The sequence below is a fragment of the Dipteris shenzhenensis genome, chromosome 32, assembly GCF_047967505.1.
Source record: "Dipteris shenzhenensis isolate YYH24624 ecotype China chromosome 32, Dip_SZ_1.0, whole genome shotgun sequence".
NCBI classification, from domain to species: Eukaryota; Viridiplantae; Streptophyta; class Polypodiopsida; order Gleicheniales; family Dipteridaceae; genus Dipteris; species Dipteris shenzhenensis.
In genome coordinates, this window is record NC_141627.1 from 12,107,080 (window position 1) to 12,128,447 (window position 21,368).

The window sequence follows — 21,368 nt, forward strand, 5'->3', positions numbered from 1 at the left end:
GTGGACGGAAAGATCATTATGATAGTCCCTTGGTACCGTGGATTCAGTGCAGCGGATTTTGATGCTCGGTTCCGCATACCTCGCCATCCAGTGACACTAGTTTTTTCAGGTCTTGCTGCTGAGCTGCGGCCGATTGTCAGGGACCTGGGCTCCCACTTTGGTTGGGTTATGCATGACACTTTCGCCGACGCGGTGACTACAGCAGGAGCCCCCCGAGTCCGTGTGGCTGTGGCGGACCCTGCGACTCTCCCTGCAGTGATCGAGATCGTGACAGATGCCGGCAGCATCACCCAGAGCATGGTAGTCACAGGATAGCCAGGCCAGTGCCTGAGGTGTCACGGATTTGGGCACCTGGCTGCTATTTGTCCACGATTCACCAGTTCCTTTCGGACCCCCCCGCCCCCTCTCCCTCCGCCCCCTCCCCCCCTCCGGGCAGCCACGTCAGGAGGAGCAGAGGCAGCCGGAGTCCGGTCCAGAGTTAGCTGGCGGTTGGACTGAGGTCAGAAGGGAAAGAGGAAAGAATAAGAAGATTTCGAAAAAAGGCAAGGAGGCAGAGGCTACTCAACCTGCAGCAGCACCTCAGACCTGACAGGCAGCCGTCCCAGGGTCCTGGGAGAGCTTCTTCTTCGATGGTAGCCCGCTCTCCACAGCCTCAGATCCCCCTCTCTTCCGCTCCCCAGCCCCCTTCCACTCACTCCCAGCCCCTTCCCCAGTCACACCCCCCTCCTCCCGACCCGCAGCTTTAGCCCCCGCCTCTTCCTCTTCAGTCTCCTCTTCCTTTTCAGTCCCAGTCCCAGGTGCAGCCCCATCCCCCCCCGCCTCTCCTGCAGCGTCAGCTGTACCGATGGCTTCTCAGCCGCGGGCAGCCCCCACTCCCCCTCCTCCTCCCCCCCGCTAGTCGCCTCCGTGGAGTCTTTTTTTGAGTTGCCTACCCCCCAGCCACCCTCCCTTCCCCTCCACAGGCAGGACACCCTGAGTCTACACCACCACTGGAGCAGTCTTCCCTGTCCGCTAGCCCCTCAGTTGCAGACTTTGGTGGGCCTCAGCTTCAGGAGAGAGCTTCCTCGCGACTTCTACAGATCTGGCCCATGGGACTACTTGGATGTGGCCGACCTTGGGACCTTCCCTGCTTGTCTTGACATCAGTATCTTCCTGCTCCGCAAAGGAGCGGATGGAAAGATCGCAGCCTTGGCCCCGAGGGATGGCCCTAGCTTTGCTTTTACATTCCTCAGCGACAGCACCGAGACTTTTACAGACGACTCGGTCTGGGAGGCTCTCAGAGAGCAGACGCACACTCAGGTTTGCTCCTGGATAGGCCCGTCCGGTGGACAGCTTCTCGAGACTCAGTGGTCCGAGGGTGACGTGCGCCTGTGGTGGCGTTGCGCCGCCAAACGCTTCAGATTAATGGTGATCCTCAGGCCCCCTCTGTCGTGGCCCCTCCCCAGGATGTCAGAGCCTGGACCCCTCAGAAACTCCAAGCCTTCTACGAGATGACTACCTCAGAGATCTCGAGTTGGCTCGAGAAAGCATTTGTCGCCTTTGCTAAAGGTGTTGAAGAACGGGCAGGACGACCCCGCCTCCCCCTCCAAAGCTTCTCATAAGCGTCAGCGCCTCCACTCCAAGATGTCAGCTTCTTCATCGACATCTGCCGCAAGCAGACAGTTGTTCGCAGTCTACCAGTCCTCACCATGAGCCTACACCTTCTCCTGGAATGTGAATGGGTTTAATTCTTCTGGCACCCGTGGTCCTAGGAAGCTCATTTTGAGACAGGAACTTCAGCCAGCAGTGATTGGTCGCTTGGATATACTTCTGCTCCAGGAGCACAAGCTTTCTGTGGCTCATTCCCGTAGCTGCGAGAAGATTCTCCCTGGACGCTCTCACACTTATTGGGAGCCCTCGATTGGCGCACAGGGGAGGAGTGGCGGTGTCTGTACTTTCGTGTGCGAGCAGTTAGCCCAGGGAGTTTTTGATCATGGCACGTTGATCCCAGGCCGTGCCCTTTGGGTAGGCCTGGAGTTGGAGGGTTCCAGACTAGGAATCCTCAACATCTATGCTCCCACAGACCTCCGATGCAGAGCCACCTTCTAGAGGACACTCACAGGGATTCTCCCAGACATGGATTCCTGGATTGTTGGAGGTGACTTCAACAATCTGGAGACCTTGGAGGACCAGCAGGGCAGAGCACCAGAGTTTACAGGTATGTCTCAGGCAGAGCAGTCCGCTTGGGACTCCTTTATCTTCGTGACAGGAGGTAGGGACAGCTGGAGAGCTCCGTCCTTCCGTCGTTGGCATGGGAGCTTGGACTTCTCGTGGGGCTTCCGCAGGGAAGGAGGCAGACTCTTGGAGAGACTGGATAGATTTTATGTCAGTGATTGTGTCATCAGTAGAGGCGGTCAGGCGGGTATAGTACTAGGGACGACACTTTCCGACCACGCGCCTGTGCTCTTATCATTAGACTCGGCAGTTCAGTCCCTTCCTCCCCGTTCGTGTCGGATTCTCGACTCCATCTTCTTGAGGGAGGACGTGCGCAGCAGTATCGGTCGCCTATGGGACAGAGATTGGGGTGAGTGCGTGGATCTGGTTGATTCGGTGGCGCAGGCTCTGCAAGAGTCCAGTCAGATTTGCCAGCTCGCAGCCCTTCAGGTTCGACATGAGTGGTGGGGCAGAGAGAGAGCTCTTCGTAGGGACCTCGCTTCCATTCAGCGACTCCAGCAGGCAGCACCGGGCTCGGAGGAGCTTCGGATCCAGGCCCTTCGAGCCAGAGCCCTTCTTGAGGAGACTCTCCAGCGCCGTTCAGAGTTTTCCTATCACGCCTCTCTCTCTTTCTGGGCTCGGAAGGACGACCGGATGTGCAGGGAGTTCTTCAGGACACATGGCGAGAGAGCAGCAGGTGATCAGCTACGGAGTCTTAGGACAGCAGAGGGGCACATCGTTACTGATCCGGGTGAGGTCTTGGGGTTGGCTACCGACTTCTACAGGACTCTTTTTCAGCAGGAGCAGCTTGCCCCTCACACTCGACGCTCCCGCGAGGAGGTGTGGAGGCACATTCCATCCCTGGTCCAGTCCCGCATGCAGGCGACGTTGTTGGCACCGTTCACTACGGACGAGATGTTGGAGGCCTTGATGGCCATCGACGGGCAGAAATGCCCTGGCGAGGATGGGCTATCTCGAGCTTTCTTCACCTCCTTCTGGGATCAGATCCATCAGCCCCTCTTAGCAGCCCTCCAGAGGATTTTCAGCAGCGGATATATGTCAGAGAGCCTCTCCTCGGGACTGATTTGCCTCATCCCGAAGGGAGGAGATCGACAGGAGATCCGTCAGTGGCGCCCGATCACCCTCCTCACCACTGCCTACAAAATCCTTGTCAAGATGATCAGCGCCAGAGTTCGGCCTCTACTTCCAGACCTCATTCATGACACTCAGACAGGCTTTGTCCAGGATCGCAGTATCCTGGATAATGTCTTCACCTTCTCAGAGGCGGTGGAGTGGGCTCAGCACAGTGGGTCACATTTAGCCATCCTACTTCTCGACTTTGAGAAGGCCTACGATCGAGTGGACTGGTCCTTCCTGGAGGGTACTCTGGAGCGACTAGGTTTCCCAGCAGGATGGATTCATGGTATTTCAGCATTATATAGGACAGCTTCTAGCAGGGTCATCATCGGCGGCAGGATGGGAGAGCGATTTCGTTTGGAGAGATCAGTGCGTCAGGGTTGCCCCCTTGCTCCTTACTTGTTTCTCTTCTTCGCCGAGGCTATGACATACTACCTTCGGGCGAGGTCGACCGGGATCTGGGGTGTTCGCCTTCCCATCAGGGAGGACACGGAGCTCCTGAACTCGGAGTATGCAGATGACACAACACTGTATGTCCAGGATGAGGAGATGATGCTGGAGAGGGTGAGGATGGCCCTAGAGGTCTTCTGTTCGGCAGCCGGTGCGAAAATCAACTGGAACAAATCAGTTGGTTTTCTCACAAACCCCGGGGCGTGCTCACAGTGGGGGAGGTTTTTGGGTTTCAGGTGGATCCCGCGGGGACAGACAGCTAGATATCTCGGCTTTCAGGTCGGCCTGGATATCACGCCAGCTCATCAGTTTCTCCCGGTGCTAGATTCCATTCGACGAAGCTGGCTTTCTGGAGCACTGCTAAGCTCTCTCTTGCAGGTCGTGCTCTGGTAGTCAACTAGGTCCTCCTAGCCACGGCTTGGTATGTGGCTTCCTGTTGGTGTTTCTCGAGATCTAGCGTGGCACAGCTTAGGAGGTTGGTTCGGAACTTCCTGTGGTCCAGGGGGGACCGGTCTCAGAGATACCAGAGCTAGGGTTGCCTGGTAGACAGTCATTCTTCCGCAGGCTGAGGGTGGCCTAGGGGTCATCGATCCAGAGCTTCAGAGTCAGGCCCTGCTCGGCAAGTTAGTTATCCGCGGTTTGACCCCGGGGGGGCAAACGTGGAAGATGTTACTTCAGCAGGGGGTCGGTTCTTGTGTCCCGCGCCGAGGTGGAGTGGCTATCGTCCCTCAGGTGGATCTTCACTTCCGTCCCGCTCACTCAGCCCCGCTCCCCATTCGTTCGTAGCCTCCTCATGATTTGGAGGCGGCTCCGCCTCAGTCTCCTACAGTCCCCTCCTAGCTGTCAGGAGGAGATCGATCGCCAGCCGCTCATCTGGAACGGTCAGGTCAGAGATGCCGAGGGCCTTCAGCTGGGGGAGAGATCACACATCAGGTGGGACGGTTGGATGCGGGGGCCAGCCCGGTTCCTTCGAGCTTGGAGGGACACGTACAGACACTTGGAGACCGCTGATCTAGCAGTCGCAGCTGGAGGTGCCCACGGAGCTCAGGCGAGACGCTCGGAGATAGACGGAGCGATTCCAGCTGATTGGTTGGTCCCACTCGAGATTCAGATCCTTATGCCTGGTGATGACCGTTGGCTGGGACAGTTCACCCCCCGTGGCATCCCACTGGTGGTTGCAGGTCGGATGGACGACTTCTCTGTTTCCTTCTTCGCGGTTATGGGGGACGGCCGACTCAAGAGAGAGGATGTGCTCATCGACCCCCTACTCCCATGGCAGAGGGTTCGGGTCGTAGGCCTTGTGGGGAAGGTTTGGCGGACCGATCCCAGTATAGAGCAGGATCAGCTGCAGTTATGGCGACTCTGGCTCTGGGAGGGGCGGGCCTTGTCAGAGCTTGATTGGGACCCAAAAGAGTGGAGATGGCCAGAGATTGTGACAGGTTAGGGGCCGACCTCTTTCTTTGTCTACAGCACGACTTTGGGCAGGCGAGTTCTCGGGAGGATGCAGAGCCGCCCTCCCACCCAGCGGCCCAGTTGGTATGCTCAGGGTATCTCCAGGTTATTTTTGCAAGCCTTCTGGAAGGCCTTGTGGGAGAGCTGGCGGCCGCGGAAGATCTCCTACTTCCTTTGGCTTCTCGCCCACAAAGGTCTTCTAAGTGGGGAGCTGGTTGCGGCAGATAGGTCAGGATGGACGTTGTCAGATCTGTCTTGAGGACGAGGAGTCACCAAAACACTGCCTATGGAGCTGCACTCGCGCCCAGGAAGTGTGGAGGTGGACCTTCGGGATCCTTACTCGCGCAGCACCGGAGTTAGGTTTGATCACTTGGGGCGCGTTTTGTTGGTGCAGCACCGCACCTGGTTTTCATCACTTGTTCGAGGCATGTCCGCAGGACCCCACTTTCGTTATCACATAGGGGACGTGGGGGCCGCTCGAGAGCATTCCGCCGCACCTGGCAGAGGCTGGCACAGGATCTCAGGAGAGGCAACCAGTCTGGGAGATTATTAGCAGCATCGCAGGATGGCACATTTGGACCTCGCGCTACGCGTAGATCCTCGGTGGCACCTCCCTTTTGACTGCCCAGATCATGACTGACATCTGGAGTGAGATTATACACACTCAGAGGCCAGTGGGACCAGATACAGGGAGACTCCCGGGCTGGCCGGGAGAAGCGGAGACGTTTCCTCCGTGTTTGGGACACACAGGGCCTCTTCTTCGAGCATACTTCGCAGGGCCTTCAGTGGCGCTACTCACCACCTCTCTGGCTGTTCATTCACACTCGCCTGATCCCTCCGTGAGAAAGAGCTTTACTTTTTGTTCCCTTTTGGGCTGCGTCCGATTTGTGAATGCAGCCGTCAGTTGCAAAGCTGACCTCATGTATCTTGTTTTCGAAGTAATATAATTAGCACTGTTTTTTCGACAAAAAAAGAGACAAAGGTCACAGCCTGTCATCGTGGACTCTGTCGCCGAGGGCAAGATACCACGAATGCGAATGTTGAGGGCCTTTGTGGCCCTCTGCTGTGACTCGGCCAATGTAGCTGATACAGTCGATCTCTGAGGCTGTGATGGCTGACGGCAGACGACATCCACCCACTCTGTGGCTCTCTGGACCTCTGTCTGAAGGGAGGTCAAACGCTCCTCAACCGCTGCTACTGCTGTAGTGGGAGATGTGTCTATGTGCTGAATGCGAGTCTCGATCTGCTGCACTCGCTCTGTGTGTCCATGAATCTCTCCAGCAAGAGTCCTATGAGTCGCCTGTAAGACCTGAAGATCTGTCCTAATAGACAAGATCTCCCGATCCTGCTGTGTCACTCGATTAGCAAGAGATGCAACCTGAGCTGTAAGTAGAGCAATGGTCTCGTCCTTCCTGTGAAGCATCTGAAGGGCAGCTCGGAGGTGGGTCTCAAAGTGCTGAAGCTCTGGCAGGATGTGGCGGCAAGGACAAACAGTGCAAGGCATGGAAGGAGAAAGAGAGGGAGACAGGGGGGAAACCGGTAAGGTGAGTAGCGGGGATGAAGGAGAAGGCTGGAAAGGGGGAGAGAAAATGGGTACCGGGGATGGAGAGGAGGGGATGGGTAAAGTCTGTAGAGAGGATGAGGAGGAGGGAGCCTCTGGCAAAGTAGGTAAAATAGGCAACAAAGGGGAAGAGGTGACAGAGGGCTGTGAGAGGGAGAGAAAAAAGGGTGGAGAAGGGGTAGGAGAAGAAGGAACCTGAGAGGGGAGGGGTGAAAAAAACTGCGGGTACAAAGTAGCTATGGGTGGAAGATGAGACAATAGAGCTGAAACCGGTGTACCTGCGACTGGGAGTGCGGCAAGTGCGGGCACTGCACTGGGCGGAAGATGAGATAATGGAGCTGAAACCGGTGTACCTGCGACTGGGAGTGCGGCAAGTGCGGGCATTGCGCTGTCCTTTGAAGAAGATGCAAGTCCTCTTCTACTATAGTGCAGCATATCGGTTGTGGCGGCCATTGATGTTGCTGCTGTTGCTGCTTCTGTAACATGCTCGACGGTGTCGGCCATGTTTAATTACGGAAAACCGGCAACATTGAAAAGCGGGAGATGGCGAGCGCTGCCAATGCGCGATGAGAGAGAGAGAGAGAGAGAGAGAGAGAGAGAGAGTGCGCGATGAGAGAGAGAGATTTCAAAAAATGCGCGATGAGAGGGAGAAAGAAAGAAAGAAAGAAAGTGTATTATTGTCCACTAAAGGCCAAAATGGGCCCATGGGACATCGAGAACTCTGCGTACAAGATAGCACAAAATCAACGTGCCACAAAGAAGAGGCATCGTCGAATATCATCTAAGTGCTACGCAATACAATGCAAGTGAAAGTACATACTGTCAAATCCGAGCCTAAATACAAAGTAAGCTAGATGCAAGGAAACCGCCCCTGGGTGCAAAATGGGACGATGAGTACAATATGTCAATGCAAAGATACAAGTCCATGTATCACGGAGTCTGAGAACCAAAATAATACTGGAAATCCTGTCCATCGACTCTGCCTCCTGCTATGAGAGTACAAATCTGAGCAAAAGTGAGGTGAGTGGCTGGTGGGGCGAGATCTCCATGAGTAAGTCTCCTCCGAAAAGCTGCCATCATCCTGGATCGTCTTGAGATGAAGCGGCGAGTACGTCCCCTATGTAACAAGATCCTGCGGCGTCTACAAACCATCTCATATGTACATCCACAGGGTGGAGGCATGTGTCCTGTGTGAGCTCTGAGCTCCTCGTGCTCCTCCTGATACCTGTCATCTGGTATTGCGTGTGTCTGGGCTCTATCGGGCTGGGCTCTATCACGCTCCGGTCTGTGCTGATGGTCTCTGAGGTAGTGTCGTCGAAGCATAGTGGCCTCCCTGACATAAAGAGCTAGGCAATGCTGATCCTCATAATCCATCACTCGTGAGAGAGGTCCAAAGCCATCCGTGAAGAGACAGTGGAATCTCCCTCTGATCTCATAATATAGCGGGCATCTGCAAATGAAGTGCTCCTCTGACTCCACCTCTCCCATGGTGCAACAAGGGCAGATCCTGGTCTCTCGGCCTGGACGCCGTCCATCCTCCATGCGTCGCATCCTACCAGCCTCTATCTCGAGCTGATGCGAAGAGACTCTAAGCTGGCCAAGGGCAATCCTCAGTGAGTGGGACATGTGGATACCTGTGTAGCCTGGTGGAATGACAAATCCATCCTCTGAGATCCGAAGGAAGTGGTCACGATATGTGGCCATCTTCGTCGGAAGCTGCGTGGGATAAATCCAAGTGCGGTACGTATGAAGCTGCAGCAAGTCTGCTCTCGTGACCTGACTAAGCTCGTGGCGAGTCAACTCGAGATGAGGGGCATCTATGCTGTATCGGAAGGGAGGCAGTCTATCCATGTCTAGTCCAAGAGATGTGAGCCACCTAGTGAGTCTGAAGTACCAGCAGTATCGGGCCCCAGATCGTGCCAACTCCATAGAAGATGCAAGTGCTAACCATGGCAACCGAGCCCTGCCTGCTGCTGAGTCTCCAAACTCCCTAACCCTGTGCAAATACATGACCGACTGAAACGCTGCATCCAATGCAAGGGGAGTAGCTCCAAACTCAATATGTGCCTGGAGGCCCTGAGCAGTAGAGGTAATGAGAACCACATCGTCCGCATACAGGAGGATAGGAATGGAGGATCCTGAGAGAGTAGAGCCCACACCGCCTGTCATCTGTACGAACATCTCTAGCTCATCAATATATAGTCCAAAGAGAGTAGGAGAGAGCGGGCAACCCTGCTTCACCCCAATCGTGCTGCATACCTCCTCTGAGAGCCCCTCACGTGTCCGAACCCGACCAGTGACCCTCTCATACAAAGCCATGATAACCCACTGTGTTTCTCCACTGAAGCCCATCTCGCGAATCCTCTGAAACAATCTGAATCGCGGAACTGTATCAAATGCCTTCCTGAAGTCCACGAAGCAACAATGAAGCCGTTGCCTTCGTGACTTTGCCTCCTCTACTACTGCCCTGAGTGTGAGAATGTGGTCAAGCGTCGAATGATCCCTGTGAAATCCAGCCTGCCCTCTGGCTCTGAGTCCTGTCGTCTCGGCATGGTCATTTATACGGCTTTCCAAAACTGATGCATAGATCTTGGCCATAACGTGGCCAATCATGATGGTCATGTAATTCGACGGCTCCATAGGGTCCCCCGACTTGTGGATAGGTACTATGGTATTGCCTAACCAGGACTGTGGTAGGCCTGTACAAACAGACTCATTGAAGAGACGGGAGAGAACAAAAGCTAAGGTATCAATCCCATGGATTACATACTCCGCTTGCAATCCATCATGATCCTTAGCTCTCCCGTTCTTCAATCGGTGGACTGCTGCACGGACACTCTCTGGTGTGAAGAGACTAGATGAAGCTGGCCTAGGGGAGTGGGATAAATCGATATCTGGCTGATCTGGAACATCGTATAGAGCTGAAGTATATGCAGACCAGACACGTGGATCTGTGAGGGGGCTCTGAGACTTCGAGCGGAGGAATTTTCTCCAGAATTCCTTGGAGTCACAGCTGAAAAGCAAGCTTCTCAGCTCCTCCTCATTCCGGGCTAGAAATTGGCGTTTCTTGCGCCTAACCAACCACTTGTGTCTCTCTTGGTTTCGGCAAGGAGGGGAGACTTCTCCTTGGTCTCAAGGTTAAGTTTCCTGCGGAGTTCCTTACACTCCTCGTCATACCAACCGTTGCAAGGAACAAGACCAACCGGTGGGGGACTAGACGAATGACATGTGGCAGGGAACGACATGTGAGCGGCAGAAACGAGTGAAGTATGTACAAGTTCCCACCGGTCCCGCGTGGATGGTAGAGCATCTAATAGATGAGGACGGAGTAGGCGGCTGAGGTTCTGGCTATATACATCATCGAACTGGTGGTCGAAATGAACCTCATAGTAGGGTTGGCGGTCGTGATAACGAGGGGGAGGTGGGTCATGGGAGACATGAGTCAAAGTAAAGTGGATGAGTGCATGGTCGGCAGAGGGCATGAAGGGGCTAACAGTAAGGCTATGGATGGAAGGGACTAGAGTCGGGGGACCTATGATGTAGTCGATCACGCTAGTACCACGCCCAGAAGCAGAAGAGAATGTAGGCATGGAAGACTGTGGCCACCTTGACAAGCCGTTATAAATGACCATACTGTGCGAGGTGAGGAGCTCCAGTAACTGACGTCCCTGATCTGTGGGCTGTACTGTGCAGTCTGATGAAGTCCGACAGAGGCTATCATCGTGAAATGCTGGGAGTATGACCGGATCCTCCATGAAGTCATAAGTGAGGGCCTGTCTGTCTGAGGTCCTCGCGTTGAAGTCTCCTAAAAGGATGACTTCTCCGCGACGTGAAAAATCTGCAATGTCCGCTGAGAGATCCTCAAATATGGACTGGCCTGGTCCAGTGGAAGAATAGATCGACTGCGCCGGGGGGAAGTAGCAAATTGCAATAAAAAGATCTCGCTGAGGGGCCCTGCGGCAGATGCGTACCCACAAGAATCGGGCATGTGAATCTGCTCTCTCCACTGTGATGATCCGATCGAGATGCTCTCTGTACAAAATGGCCAGTCCTCCAGATCCTCTCACTCCAAATGTCCGGGCGTGCTGCCTGAAGGCAGATCTCCATGTATACCCTGTCACTCGTGGCAAAGGTCTCTCTGGACTCTCGTGTGTCTCCGTGAAAAAGATGATATCTCTCCCAAAGAATGCCCCCCGTAGATTGCCTAGTTGTGCTGTAAAAGAACCATTGCAGTTCCATACAGCGATGCGTAGACTATCTGACGGGTGGTGTGTCCCATGGGCCCTGTCCCGTCAAGCGGACGGGGCAGGAGGTGGAGGTGGAGGTGGGGCTGTATCTGCTGGTCTGCCATCTCTAAGCACTGTGGGAGCACGCCTCAAGGTGCCTGTGATGTGTCTGCCATCCCTAATCACTGCCCACTTGCCCTGAGCTCGGGCTGCATCTCTCTGAGGCATGAGCGCCTTGCGCTCCTCAACCTGTATCTGAGTCAGATCCTCGTCCATGGAAATCTGTGGGTGGTCTCTGAGTGTCCCTCTCCTCCTGAGGGCAGCTAGACGTGCCTGGGCATCTCTGAATCTGATAATGAGGGGCTGCTCTCTAGTAGGATCCCTCCCGACTCTATATGCTCCTACTATGCCATGATCCTGTACTCCCAATGTCTGAGAGACAAAGGTCACAGCCTGTGTCATCGTGGACTCTGTCGCCGAGGGTAAGATACCGCGAATGCGAATGTTGAGGGCCTTTGTGGCCCTCTGCTGTGACTCGACCAATGTAGCTGATACAGTAGATCTCTGAGGCTGTGATGGCTGACGGCGGACGACATCCACGCACTCTGTGGCTCTCTGGACCTGTGTCTGAAGCGAGGTCAAACGCTCCTCAACCGCTGCTACTGCTGTAGTGGGAGATGTATCCATGTGCTGAACACGAGTCTCGATCTGCTGCACTCGCTCTGTGTGTCCATGAATCTCTCCAGCAAGAGTCCTATGGGTCGCCTGTAAGACCTGAAGATCTGTCCTAATAGATAAGACCTCCCGATCCTGCTGTGTCACTCGATCAACAAGAGATGCAACCTGAGCCGTAAGTAGAGAAATGGTCTCGTCCTTCCTGTGAAGCATCTGAAGTGCAGCTCGGAGATGGGTCTCAAAGTGCTGAAGCTCTGGCAGGATGTGGCGGCAAGGACAAACAGTGCAAGGCATGGAAGGAGAAAGAGAGGGAGACAGGGGGGAAACCGGTAAGGTGGGTAGCGGGGATGAAGGAGAAGGCTGGAAAGGGGGAGAGAAAACGGGTACCGGGGAAGGAGAGGAGGGGATGGGTAAAGTCTGTAGAGAGGATGAGGAGGAGGTAACCTCTGGCAAAGTAGGTAAAATATGCAACAAAGGGGAAGAGGTGACAGAGGGCTGTGAGAGGGAGAGAAAAAAGGGTGGAGAAGGGGTAGGAGAAGAAGGAACCTGAGAGGGGAGGGGTGAAAAAAACTGCGGGTACAAAGTAGCTATGGGCGGAAGATGAGATAATGGAGCTGAAACCGGTGAACCTGCGACTGGGAGTGCGGGCACTGCGCTGGGCGGAAGATGAGACAATGGAGCTGAAACCAGTGTACCTGCGACTGGGAGTGCGGCAAGTGCGGGCAGTGCGCTGTCCTTTGTAGAAGATGCGAGTCCTCTTCTACTATAGTGCAACATCTCGGTCGTGGCGGCCATTGATGTTGCTGCTGTTGCTGCTTCTGTAACATGCTTGACGGTGTCGGCCATTTTTAATTACGGGAAGCCGGCAACATTGAAAAGCGGGAGATGGCGAGCGCTGCCAATGCGCGATGAGAGAGAGAGAGAGAGAGAGAGAGAGAGAGAGAGAGAGAGATTTTAAAATTAAAAAGAAAAGATGGGGTTGGGGCTGCTCCCAAGAGGGGGGGGGGGGGGGGGGTGGGGGGGTGGGGAAAAAAGGGGTTGGGGCTGCGCCCGAAAAAAAAAAAAGGCGGGGGGTCGGGGCTGCAAGTGCGAGGGGGTGAGGGGGGGCGGGGGGTGAGCGGGGGGACTGAGCGGAGGGGTGAGCGAGGGGGGGGGGGCTGAGCGGGGGGGCTGAGCGAGGGGCTGTGAGGGCTGTGGGGGGTGAGCGGGGGGGGTGAGCGGGGGGGTGAGCGGAGGGGTGAGCGGGGGGGCTGAGCGGAGGGGGGGCGGGCTGTGAGGGCTGTGGGGGCTGAGCGAGGGGTGAGCGGAGGGGTGAGCGGGGGGGTTGAGCGGAGGGGTGAGCGACGAGAGAGAGAGAGGGGGGGCGTCGATGGTAGAGGGGTTACGTTGGCGTAGCGTAGCCACGGCAGTTCCCAACGGAGGGGAGCGTCGATGGTGCAGCCACAGGTGACGTAGCAATAGTAGCCCCACGCAACAGCAGGTAGAAGCTGTATACGTGCATTGCATCGGCAAGAGAGAGAGAAAGGAGATGCAAAAAAGAGAGAGAGAGAGAGAGAGAGAGAGAGAGAGAGAGAGAGAGAGAGAGGCTGAGCGGGTGAGGGGTGGTTGAGACGGAGAGGCTGGGTGGAGGGGAGGCTGAGCGGAGGGGCTGAGAGAGAGAGAGGCTGAGCGGGTGAGGGCTGAGGCGGAGAGGCTGAGCGGAGGGGCTGAGGGAGAGAGAGGCTGAGTGGGTGAGGGCTGAGGCGGAGAGGCTGAGGCGGAGAGGCTGAGCGGAGGGGCTGAGGCGGAGAGGCTGAGCGGAGGGGCTGAGGGAGAGAGAGGCTGAGCGGGTGAGGGCTGAGGCGGAGGGTGAGGGCTGAGGAGAGAGAGAGAGAGAGAGAGAGAGAGAGAGAGAGAGAGAATATGGTCACAATTGGGCATTGCATCACAAATTGTCATGATCTCGTCATGCAAGCTCCTGATAATATAGTTTTGTTGGCAGGATGTACTCCTCTATAATTTTTTTGCAGATTCATTGTTTCAACAAAAATGGAGAGTTGTATATGAGCACATGTTTCAGAGGGATAATGTCATCTTAAGGCCACAGTAGGGCAGTCACATCCAAAGTTTGATGCAAACAAGCATAACTTACTGTGCAGCGAGTTAAAACATCTGTACGTTGCTGTGACGAGGGCACGCCAGCGGTTGTGGATATATGACGAGAATGCCGAGTACAGTAAACCTATGTTAGACTATTGGGTTCAATCTGAATATGTTCAAATCAAGTTGATTGATCAAGCATTTATTTTGTCAATGAGAGTAAGCAGCAGTCAGGATGATTGGAAGAGGAGAGGAATAGAGGTAAAAGTTATCCACCTCCACTTGTGATTTCAGTTGTCTAATTGATTGAAGGAATTGAACAATGTGAATGTTATATTACCATCGTATGATAGACCTAAAATTTCATATTAAGATCCTGATTTGACATGGGCAATTGACAAAACTGACGATGATTCAGATGTTCAACAATAAACAATATGACATGGCTATTCTCAGCTTTGAAAGGGCTGGAGACAAATATAATGCTCAGCTGGCTACAGCAGCTAGTCATCAGCAAGCTGGTGAAAGGCAGTTAAGCAAAAACAGGCAAATGGCACTAACCTTGCTCAGAGAAGCAGCCAACCTTTTTCTTACTTTGGGAAAAGCTGAGATATCTGCAAAATGTTTAATCAAGATCGGAGACCTTCAAAAGGCTGGTAATTTTTTGTCCTCCTTATGTTACTGTTTTTGTTTTGCCTATTGTTGCAAATGTCAATGAGTCAGATATCACTCTCTTTATGTGTGTGTGTATGTGTGTGGTGTGTGTGTGTGTGTGTATTCAAAATGTCATTAAGGAATATGGAAGATGGTACATGGCAGAAACCAGACAGCATATCCAGTGGGCAAAATCATACAAGCAGTATTTGGTACAGATTAGTCATCAAAGATCTCTATCTGCTTCTGAGCAGCATTTATTGTCTTGTGCTTCCTCCATAATTGATGCCAATGATAAACGCAAGCTGTCCAAATGGCAGATCAGGGCCAGAGCTAAACCTATGCTAGATAAGGGCTGTTCCTCGAAATCTTTTTTTCGCAACTTACATGCACATAGACAAAGCCAATCTATCATGAGGGTCAGGAAACCGGACGGCCTTTGGACCCAGACTCTATCTCAGCTAGAAAAACAATGTTTGGATCATTTTCAGCTTCTTTTTTCTCAGCCATCTTCTTCTACAGCTCAGGTTGTTTCAGCTCGTAACAGATTTACTGAGCTTGTTTCTCCTATTGTCTCCTTGCAAAAAGCCTCAATGCTGGAAATGTCTTTTTCAGATGTTGAATTGGATGAAGCTCTTAGGCATTTGGGTAAACATAAATCCCCTGGCTGGGATGGTCTGACGGTTGAATTTTTTGAAGCCTTTTGGACTGAATCGAAGGGTCCTATTCTGTAGTTTATAAATGTAGCCTGGCAGCATCAACATCTTCCCTGCTTGGAAGCATGGTCTGGTTAAGCTTGTGTCCAAAAAACCTCTATGTGAGACTATGGATGACTGGAGGCCCATCACTTTGATGCCGGTTATATACAAACTGATTGCCAAAATGTTGGTACATCGGATAAAGGATATCCTTCATGATGGACTTCATCCCAGGCAATATGGTTTTGTTCCAAGACGGCACATACATGACAATATCTCTAACACTATCATCGCAATGGAATATGCAAAATATTCAGATCAAGATGTGTTGGTCATGCAGGTGGATGTGGCGAAGGCATTTGATACAGTACAGTGGGATTATGTTTCTCAAATCATGTTAAAACTTGGTTTTGGGCCAAAGCTAGTTAATGTCATCTATTGGCTTTACTCAGATTCCACTGCACAATGCTTTATAGGGAATCATTTGTCTGAGTCTTGGACTCTCGAACGTTCAGTTCGACAGGGATGCCCTTTCAGTGCTTTGCTTTATGCCATCGCTTCACATCCTTTGCTTCTTTATATGGATCACATGGTTGATACTGGACAGCTAGAGGGGCTTCAGATTTCTGGTTCACGACCCTTCATTGCATAGGCCTATGCAGATGATTCATTCTTCATGCCAAAGAATAGTCCTTTGGAGATTCGCCTCTTGATGGATACCCTTTCATAATTTGGGTTAGCAGCTGGTCTTAAAATTAATTTTTAGAAATCAAAACTCTTGCCTCTCAAGCATTGTGACTGGCATGCTATCCTGTGGCCAGGCCAGATTATTTATCCGGAAAACATAGTAAGACATTTGGGCTATCCCATTGGCTGGAAAATCAGCAATAAGCAACAAATGTCGTGGGTGGCAAACAAAATTCAGGACAAATTAGAATATTGGAAGATCTCCACTTGGCCTCTGCATGTTAGGCTTCGAATTGTCCAGTCTATTTTTTTCCGAAAAAACAGTGCTAATTATATTACTTCGAAAACAAGATACGAGAGGTCAGCATTGCATCTGACGGGCTGCGTTCACAAATCGGACGCAGCCCAAAAAGATAACAAAAGTAATCGAATTGTCCAGTCTATTGTTCTAGCTTATGTCCAGTTCTACCTTCCTCTATTACATTGGTCATCTCGAGATCTCACTTCCTTTATGTCTCAAGCCATGGAGATTTTTTGGAAAACTAAGCTTCGTAAAAAAGCTTTACGGCTGCTCAAAATAGACTTGCTTTGCTCACCAAGAATGCATGGTGGTTTGAATATAATAAACATCAAATTTCATGTGTTGGCAAGAAATATCACTATGCTCAAGACATTTTTTCAACAAGAGCAGCCTTGGTCTATCATGTTGGCAATTTTGTGTGGACAGATGAGCACAAATGCTTATGGACATTGGCTAGTTGATCCATCAGAAGTAGTACTTGGCAAATTGCAAGGTAAAATCCCTGGTTGTCCATTTTCTAATTCCTTGATTCAGGACTGGAAGCAAGTACTCTCTCACATCAAATGGTCTCCCCATTCTGCTTCTATAGCTTCCTCACTCAGAATGGAAAGTATTCATTGGAGTGCTGTGTTTTCCTCTCCCCTTGCTGTTCAACAACCCATCAGAGCTTACAATCTTATGAAAATGGGTATCCGGTTCATTGATGATGTGGTAGATATGCAAGGAAATATTCTCACTTTTCCAGTAGCATGTCGACAATACAATCTGGGGATGCATCGTAGACCTATTTGGAAAGCTATTGCTGATCTCTTACTCCCTATGGTTCCGATTCCGACATTGAATGTTAGAGACAGGCTTCAAGATTGGCACCTTCATGCTTCAAATACAAGCATATCCTCTAGGCCTTTGAATTTATTGACTTCTATACAGGCTTATTGATTGATATTACCTCCTCCCTGGATTGCCCATCATGCTAATTCTCTATGGCATTTGAACAAGCCATTACCCTGGTGGAAAGGAAAATTGCAATTGATATGGAAGTTGAAAATGCCTTTGAAGCAACGACTCTTTCTATGGAGATGTATTGTTGGTATTCTTTCAGTAGGGGTGAAATTGGCTCAAAGACGGATAGCTTCACCTCTTTGTCCAAGATGTCACCTTACATCTGAGAGTATTCCGCATTTACTGTGGTTTTGTTCATATTCCAGAGACCTTCTAGACAGAATCTCCTATTTCTTATCTCTCAGATTTCCAGCACATAGGTTCTACAGGTTTTTCTGGATGTATGGCAAACTATCAGCTTCTTTGTCACAGTATTCTCTTTTTTTCCACTGGATCAGATACTGGGCCTTATGGACCCTCTGGTTGCAGCGCAATCAAGCATATCTGAAGTCTCCCCTTCAGCATCCATATGAGTTTTTCCGAGCCTCATTGCGGCAGTCTTTATATGATGCCTTACATGAGGAAGACTTGGATGTTTCTTGTATTCAGCTTTTCTTTTACTGCTTCTGATGGATAGGGCTTTGGCTCTCTTTTGAGCACTGCCCAGATGTAAATGAATGTTTCATAATATAAGTATCTTGGTTTGACCAAATAAAAAAAAGTGTGTGTGTGTGTGTGTACAGCTTATACTGAGATCTTTAGTTGAGTAATATTTATTTCAGTTTTGAAGTAACTATGAATGTAATTATTTTACAGCAATAAAAGATTTCTTCACCAAAAAAAAAAAAAAGTGTGTGTGTGTACATGTGTTTAGTGTGTGCGTGTGTGTAGGTGCGAGAGAGAGAGAGAGAGAGTGTGTGTGTGTAGGATCATGGTGTGATGATGGGTGCATGTGAGTGTGTGTGTGTGGAGGAGTGTGCGTGAGAGAGAGCTGCGCACAGGAGTGTGCGTGAGTGAGACGACCTCCTCCACGTTTGCTTTGAGCTGTCTGAAGCCTATTCGGAGCCCTTACCTCTGCTCGCTGGAGATTTCGGCCATCTTGCGTGCTCTCAAAGCCACCCTCAGCACCTCGTCTTTAGTTCCCTCTCTAAAGCCCGCTCTGTAAGTGCGTAGGATATGTGTAAGTTGTGTGTGAGACATTCTTCCTGCAAGGAATTTAGTCGCAACAGGTTCGCGTGCCCTCTTGTCCAGGTTTCGTGCCTTTTTGTCTAGGTCCCATGCCCAGCTGCTACAGCGTCGCTGTCCTTATTTTGGTTTCAACACAATCTATTTAGTTCGTATACTGTTTGGTTACTTCCTCTCTCGTTTGCTTTGTGCTTAGCTTTTCTATTTCTTTCTGCTTGCTATCTGCCCCAACTGAATTTTCTGTTCAGTCTGTTTATTTCGTCTTGGCCCTCATCCCTGTCTATCTCATAGCTTGTAACCTAACTGCAACTTCAGCTTTGAATCTCTCCATTGAATCGACTAGCTTCAATGACAGAAACAAATAAGTATTATGTAAAGAGGGCGCTCTCTCCATAACCCAAAAGACAATCAAGGGAGACTCTGCCCCCCATAGCCCCTTCATCTGAAGATGCTTCCTATGTATTTGACATGTTGAATGAGGAATTTCAACAAAGTAGAAGAGAATGGATGCTCACCTTCTCCGGAACTCACTTACAAAATGCGGTTGCCTTCTCTTGCGCATCCTCTGAAGAAGCTCTCTCAGACTGCAGTCATCATCTTTTTCCCTGGAAAAATACCTTCGGCTAATGAAGTGGGCCAATGGGTGAATTCCCTCTTAGGTGGATGCTATGTGGAAGGAGTTTATTTTGCCTCCCGAGGATTTTATGAAATTCATCTCTTGGATGCTTTGACAAAACAAAAGATGCTGGAAATGTCCCCTTTATTTTTTTGGCCGTCAGATGGTGCATATCATGCCTTGGTCTCCTAATAAGGACTATCAGAATCTTATCAAGCACCATTGCCTTGTATGGGTTGAAGTGGTTGATTTCCCAGATTACATGAGAACGGAGCTTCCTGGCTTAGCAATGACATTGGGACAAGTGATGTGTCCCCCTCGTCCCACAGGTAATAAAAATCGCTTTTGCATATTATGGAATACTGATAGACCAACCCCTCCATCTATTGCTGTTGAGATTGAGGGTGTTAATTTGGGAAAGAAATATTTCACTTTGAAATGGGAAATTTTTGTTGGAGCTTGTTTCTCTTGTCACAAGTTTGGACACCTGGCTTCTAAGTGTCCCTCTATACTTCATCCTCCTCCTCCAGGTGCCATTCGCCCGCCTTCTAATAAAGGAGGTCAGAAGACTTATGTGGAAAAGATAGAAGGCAAAGGAGCAAAGCCTTCAGTTCATACAGGGAGTCAAGTCATTTCAGCTCAAAACAAGGATAAAGGAAAGGGCAAGCAAGTGGAAAATAATCCGTCTTCTCATGAGGGTTGGCAGAGTGCAAAGAAGATAGTGCCTCTCAAACAAAGACCTCTCCAATCTCATAATTGGGATGCTTCTGCTACTTCTCCTGGTTAACCATCTACCTCGTCTGGCAGCCCCATCTCAAAGGCATGGGTTAATGCAGTCAAGAAGGGTATTCCGCTTTGTGAAGAAGATGATCTGGTCAGGGAATTGGATTTTGAGGGTCAGCAAGACCATGAGGCAATGGCAGAGGCATGATGCCTCCTTTTCTTTTTGAAGACTACTCATTTCTTGTACATATTTTCATGCGTGCTTCTCTTAAATGTGTTTCTTACAATATACAGGGCCTCTGCAACTAGAATAAATGGAGGCTCCTTTGGCACTATATAAATAAAACTCATCCAGATGTAGTGTGTCTGCAAGAGCATAATCAGCATTCTTTTGCTGGCCAGCATGGGTTCTTTTTAGAATATGATATATTTTATGCAGGCTCTGATCAATTCTCTGGGGTGTGCTTTCTAGCCAGACATGATATGCGCCTTGTGTAGCATATAATGATCTTTGTGGCCGATGGATGATTATCCAGTGCATGATCAATGGAGAGATTTTTGAAATTGGTTCCTTGTATGCCTCTCAAACTTCAGCTTGTAGAGCTCGAATGCGGGATTCCATAAAGCAATATCCTTGTTCCACAAATGCTATACTTTGTGGTGATTTCAATAATTCTCCTCACTGGAAGGACAATACCACACATAAATCCCATATGCTGCCCTCTGAAATTCAGCAATGGGAACATATGATTTCATCACTTCGTACTACAGATTTATGGACAGCAACCCACCCTTCAGTTTTGGGATTTACATATCATCATAATGCCTTTACAGAATATTGGGCTAGGCTTGATAGATTGTATCTTATTCATGCTCAGCAATATGATGATTATACATGTCAAATATGGACTGACTATTCTCAACAACTATCTGATCACACTCCACTTTGGCTGAACTTTTCATTTGGCATGCCTCTGGATGATATGCAGCTCTCTTCAGTTAGACACTTACAGGTCAATCAATTATATCTTTCTCATGAAAAATTCCAGCAAATGATTCGATTGGCTTGCAGGCCATTGTTATCTCCCGCTCAGGAGGATATTGACTTTGCTTGGAAATCTTTTATACATCGCATTCAAAATGTCATCAAGGAGTATGGAAGATGGTACATGGCAGAAGCCAGGCATCATATCCAGTGGGCAAAATCACACAAGCAGTCCTTGGTACAGATTAGCCATCAGTGGTTCCTTTCGGCTTCTGAACAGAGTTCATTGTCTTGTGCTTCTTCCATAATTGATGCTAATGATAAACGCAAGCTTTCCAAATGGCAGACAAGGGCTAGAGTTAAGCCTATGCTAGATAAGGGCTACTCCTCAAAATCTTTTTTTCGGAATTCACATCCATATCGACAAAGTCAATCTATCATGAGAGTCAGAAAATCAGATGGTATTTGGGCCCAGACTTTATCTCAGCTAGAAAAACAATGTTTGGATCATATTCAGCTGCTTTTTCTCAGCCATCTTCTCCTACTTCTCAGATTGAATTGGCGCGGAGAAAATTTATTGATCTTGTTTCTCCTATAGTTTCTTTGCCAAAAGCTTCATTGCTGGAAGTGTCTTTTTCAGATATTAAGTTGGATGATGCTCGCAAACATTTGGGTAAACATAAATCCCCTGGTTGGGATGGTTTGACGGTTGAATTTTTTGTAGCCTTCTGGGCTGAATTGAGGGGTCCAATCTTGAAGATCATTAATGTAGCCTGGCAGCATCAACATCTTCCTTCAGCTTGGAAGCATGGTCTAGTCAAGCTTGTGCCCAAAAAACTCCTATGTGAGACTATGGCTAATTGG

At 50.4% G+C, this 21,368-nt stretch overlaps 1 protein-coding gene across 1 annotated transcript in view; it reads left to right on the top strand.

Moving 5' to 3' along the window:
• The window catches only part of LOC147880306 (uncharacterized), a 272,580-nt gene that overhangs the window by 157,712 nt on the left and 93,500 nt on the right, over window positions 1–21,368 (top strand). Inside the window, 3 exon segments of the mRNA XM_087370397.1 lie at window positions 13,676–13,757; window positions 13,760–14,034; window positions 14,192–14,429. Coding sequence (XP_087226523.1) covers window positions 13,676–13,757; window positions 13,760–14,034; window positions 14,192–14,429 — 595 coding nt within the window.